A 5,533-nucleotide genomic window follows, 5' to 3' on the forward strand; every position below is an offset into this window, starting at 1 on the left:
AAATTTTCAGACGCGCAATTGCCACAAAGATTAAGTACTACAAGAAAGTTATAGTCTATCCATACACCATTTCAACTGTATACAGAATCTGGTTATACCTATAATTTAATCCCTTGGACTTTCCCGTTTCCTCAGCATGATTTCCATATATTTTAGCAAAATATAAGAGTTATGATTCATGCCAAACTCAAATTTTCTTATTACTCTCTCTGCATTTCCTATCATATCACTCGTTTCTCTTCCTTCTCTCCTATCTCACTCTTAGTGTAAGTGGAATTAAAGTGTGAATGATTCATTCATCAAAATGTAACCATTTCTTATTTGCCAAGTTGAAAACTTGTGAAGCAGGTTTCAGGTTAAGAATAACACATCACCAAAAGTAAAGAAATATTGCATATATTCTCATGTGGGGGCATGGCCTAATATGCCTTAATTATATGTTCCTCTTTCTCTCTTCAAGTGTTGACGTGGGATTCCCATGAACCAACTCGAGTTACCACCATCAATTGCTTCAACCATAAGCTAAGTTGAATCTACAGCCCAAAAACAATTCAAATAACTTTTCTATGCAACCTCCAGGTTCACCACAATAAAAACCACAATTCCACATCACACCCCGTTCAATCATATCCTAATGATGTATTCCACAAGCAAGTCTTTCCGGAAAGAAACAAGCATTACCAACACCAAATGCAGTGAGATATCCCATTTCAGCCACCCAAAACACAAGCTCAGGTTTGAATACTCAGAATTCCCTTTCAAATGTGATGGTTGCAAGGAAGTTGGCATAGGCTCACGCTACAAGTGCTCCTCCATTTGTGACTATGATCTTCACATGCATTGTGCCATTCCTTCCCCTTCTCTGTACCACCCTTTCTACCCGAAATGCTCCTTCCAGTTTCTCTCCAAGCCACCAGGTAGGGACCACACTAGGTCTATAAAAAAATTTGTCAATAGAACATTAGTGAAATGTTGTATTTGTCTCTCTAAAAATTTTTTATACTTTATCCTCCAATATTTTTCTTAATGTGTTAAATATTTGTTCCTGATACCCATTTTTTCTGGCACTGACCCTGCTGTCAGGTAACATCCCTCGTTACTGCAATGCATGTGAGAAGGGTGTGACAGGCTTCGTATATCACTGCATGACATGCGGTTTTGACCTTCACCCTTGTTGTGCAAAGCTTCCAATGGTGCTTGATGACGGTGAGATCAAGCTTTACCTCTACAGGAAAGTGAGTTCACCGTGTCATCGTTGTGGACAGAAGGGGCGTAGCTGGAGTTACAGGTCATCATGCAAGAAGTGCAATCTGCATGTGGCGTGTGTGAGGGAGATGATTGTGGAGAGTTGGCACCAGATTTACATTGGAAGGAGCAAGAGCAATAATGGAATGAAAATGGTGGAGAATGGGATTCCAAGCCTCAAAAATACACTGCAGGCAAGTCATAACAGCAGGATCAAAGGGAAGGTGAGGAAATGCTGTGAGATAGCTGGAATGGCTGTGCAGGTTGTGGTGTCTGCTGTGTTGGGAGATCCAACGGCTCTGATTGCTGGGATTATGGGGTCAGTGATGTCACGGGCTTGATCTGGAACATGATGAATGGTGACTAATTTGAATAACTCTTCAATAAGGGTGCAGCATTTTATAGATAGGCACAATCAATTAAAACTAAAGATAGTTAATATAATAAAATAACTTTTTATTATTGTTTTAATATACATTTCGTTTTCAAGTGATTGTGTATGTCTACTCATACAAGAATTGCTCTGGTGATTGCCTCAGTTTGTGTATCATATTAGTTTGTAGAAGATGTGTGTCGGAAAATTGGGTATGTATAGTGGAAGGAATGTGACTCTGTTTTTTCTAATCCTGTGTATTGTTCAACTATCTGTTATGAATATATTCACATGAAAGTTTTGGCTGTGAAACTTTTTTGCAATATGTAGTTTAAAATTTTCTGATAAATGTTAGGCATTATTTGTTACAGATGATTTACTGTTAGCTGGGTTGTTAGTTGGTTAAGCTGAGTTGGTTAGTTTGTTAAGCTGAGTTGGTTAGTTTGTTAGACGGTTGAGGTTAGTATAAAGGGTGTTAACTAATCAATTGTAATCATGTTGAATAGTGAATAAACTTTCTCTCCTTCTCTCTGGTTTCTTTCTCTTTCTCTCTTCATCTCTTCTTCTTCTTCAACCTTCTGTCCTATCATTGGTATCTAGAGCCCTAAGATTCACGGAACCGCCATGGCTGAAGCAACAAGGTTTCAGAGTTCGATTCGTGAAGCGGAGGAGCGAATCATGGCAGCGATGGATCCTTGCATCGCCCGCCACATGCGTGAACTGGAACTTCGGTTCGAGACGCAATTCAATGGTTTCCAGGAAGCTATGCGTGGAATTGGTTTGCAGGTCACCGACTTGGCTTCTGCACGACGTAGCAGAACACCAGGCGATGGAGATCACAGGATGCCAACTCGCCTCACGAGGTTGGATTTTCCGAAATTCAGCAAGGACGATGTCGATTCTTGGATCGCTAAGTGCGAGAGGTTTTTTGCGTTGGATGGCACTCCTGAAGGCGAGCGTGTCGCTGTTGCCAGTATCGCCATGGACGAGAGCTCGTTCAGGTGGTTTCAAGGATTGGAGCAAGGTACGGTGGGAAGAGTGACTTGGCCGGAGTTTGCGGCGGCGCTGCGAACACGATTTGGGGTTGAATTTGAGTCGCCGATGGAGGAGCTCAAACGATTGGTGCAACAGGGAAATCTTGAGGAATATCATGAAGCTTTTGACAATCTTGCATGTAGAACAGAGCTTTCTGAGTCGTTGAAGCTTCAGTGTTATCTTGGAGGCCTCAATCCGGAGCTATGTACTGGGGTGAAGATGTTTGGTCCTCGCACTCTGCTGGAAGCAATGAGAATTGCTAAATTGCAAGAGAGAAGTTTGGAATTGTTGCATAAGAAATCTAATTCAGTGACCAAAACCTACAGCAATTGGAGTGAAAGGAAGGGAGTAGCACCTGTAACAGTGGAGAAGAAGGCGATTGAGAGGAAAACTGTTAGGGAAAACAACCAGGAAGGTATTCTGGGCAAGCCAAATTACACATTCCAGAAGAAACTCACTCCTAAGGAGATGGATGAACATCGTACTCAGAATCTGTGCTTCTTTTGCCATGAAAAGTACACTCCAGGGCATGATTGTCCCCAAAGAAAGAAGTCTCAGGTCTTCTTTATGGCAGTAGATGGTCTTGAGTCAGAAGAGCTTTTGGAGGAGGTGGAACAAGAATCTCGACCTGAGGTAAATGTTCCTAAAGTCTCTCTTAATGCTTTGCATGGTGATTCAATTTCTTTAGATGCTTTGGATGGTGATTCAGAATATCCTATGATGAGATTGACTGGTTGGCTAGGCAAGAAGAGAATTTTTGTGTTGATAGATACAGGAAGTACACACAATTTTATTAACCAAAAATTATGCCATGAGGGGTTGAGCAAGATTAAGTGTTTGCAACCAGTAAAAATAACAGTGGCAGATGGGGGAATCATACAAGGCACTGGTTGGTGTGAGGGAATTTCATGGAAAATGCAGGGTTACACTTTTACTGATAATGCAATTGCTATTCCTCTAAGTAGTTGTGACCTCATTTTGGGTATGCAATGGCTTAGACAAAGGGGCAAAATATCATGGGATTTTACCAACTTGATTATGGAGTTTGCTATGGGAACAGAGATGGTCAGATTGCAGGCCATGGAGGAAAAAGAGAACAAGTTGGTCACTGCTGCCAAACTACACCATATGGTTGGGGAAGATAAGTTTAGCTTCCTACTACAGATTCTTCCTTGTTTTCAGGAAGTGGCTTGCTGTACCATCAAGGCCACTGAATCAGGGAATTCTGGACTATCTTCAGAAGGAGGGAATGAGGAGTTGCAGGCTCATAAAGAAGCAATTTTGCAGGACTACAGTGATGTGTTTGAGGAACCTGCTCAGCTGCCACCTTTTAGGGGCATTCATGATCATAAGATCATCCTTAAAGAGGGGTCAAATCCTGTCTCTCTCAGGCCATATAGATATCCCCCTGCACAGAAAGATGTCATTGACAAAATGGTGAAGGAACTGCTGGAATCAGGGGTCATTCAGCCTAGCTCTTCTCCTTTTGCCTCACCAATTGTCTTGGTCAAAAAGAAGGATGGAAGTTGGAGGATGTGTGTAGATTACAGAAAACTTAATGACATGACTGTGAAGGCAAAGTTCCCAATCCCATTGGTGGAATATTTATTGGATGAACTGGGTGGAGCTAAAATTTTTTCTAAGCTGGACCTAAGAGCTGGCTATCATCAATTGAGGATGAGGCCTGAGGATGTGGAAAAAACAGCTTTCCAAACACATTCAGGGCAATATGAGTATGTTGTTATGCCCTTTGGACTCACAAATGCTCCTTCAACGTTCCAAGGAGCTATGAATGCTATCTTTGCTCCATTTCTAAGAAAGAGTGTGCTCATATTTTTTGATGATATCTTAGTGTATAGTGCTACAGTTGAGGCTCATTTGCAGCATCTAAGAGAGGTGTTTGCTGTCCTTAGGAAGCATTCCTTTTATGTCAAAAGGAGCAAATGTGCTTTCTTTACTCCTGTGATTGAGTACTTAGGCCATTTTATTTCAGCTTCAGGGGTTTCTACAGATTCCACAAAGATCAAAGCTATTCAGGATTGGCCAGAACCTGTGACTATTAAGCAGCTGCGAGGGTTTTTAGGGCTTACAGGCTACTATAGAAGATTTATCAAAGGGTATAGCATTCTGGCTTCCCCATTGACAGATCTTTTGAGGAAAGATGGTTTCCATTGGTCAGCTGCAGCATCAGCAGCTTTTCTCCAGCTCAAAAATGCTTTGGTCCAAGCTCCTGTGCTTGCTATTCCAGATTTGCAGAAGCCTTTTACAGTGGAAACTGATGCTTCTAGTACTGGAATTGGTGCTGTTCTTCTACAGGACAAGCATCCCGTGGCCTTTATTAGTAAGGTCCTATCCCCCAGAAATAGACTCTTATCAGTTTATGATAGAGAGCTATTGGCTTTGGTCCATGCAGTTACTAAATGGCACCAGTATTTGGCTATTCAGCAGTTTACTATTCTTACTGATCAGCAAAGTTTGAAGTTTTTGTTGGAGCAGAGATTATCCACACCAGCTCAATACAGATGGGTCACTAAGTTGATGGGCTTGTCTTATGTGATTCAGTACAAAAGGGGTAAAGAGAATGTGGTGGCTGATGCTCTCTCTCGAGCTTCACATGGAGAGTTGTTCCAGCTCTCAGTTTCTTCCATTTCCTCAGAATTATGGGGTTTACTCACTCAAGCTTATGCAGCTGATGAGGCTCTACAGCAGCTCATCTCTCAAGTCCTAGCCCAACCTCAACTGCATGCTCACTATTCTGTAGTGGATGGTTTCTTGTTTAGGAAACATAGGTTGATGATTCCTAATAATTCTCAAGTCAGAACATTGATTTTGGAATGGCTGCATTCTTCTCATCAGGGTGGGCACTCTGGTATAAGGGCT

The 5,533-nt window shown here is 41.8% G+C and overlaps 1 protein-coding gene across 1 annotated transcript; it reads left to right on the forward strand.

The window, feature by feature from the left end:
- Window positions 1-472: 472 nt before the first annotated feature.
- On the forward strand, window positions 473-2,160 carry LOC130737434 (protein VACUOLELESS GAMETOPHYTES-like). Its single transcript, XM_057589190.1, has 2 exons — window positions 473-917; window positions 1,084-2,160. Exons 1-2 carry the CDS (start codon window positions 635-637, stop codon window positions 1,584-1,586), a joined length of 786 nt encoding a protein of 261 aa, XP_057445173.1. The 5' UTR covers window positions 473-634; the 3' UTR covers window positions 1,587-2,160.
- Window positions 2,161-5,533: the final 3,373 nt, after the last annotated feature.

This window comes from Lotus japonicus, chromosome 2, assembly GCF_012489685.1.
Source record: "Lotus japonicus ecotype B-129 chromosome 2, LjGifu_v1.2".
Classification (NCBI taxonomy): domain Eukaryota; kingdom Viridiplantae; phylum Streptophyta; class Magnoliopsida; order Fabales; family Fabaceae; genus Lotus; species Lotus japonicus.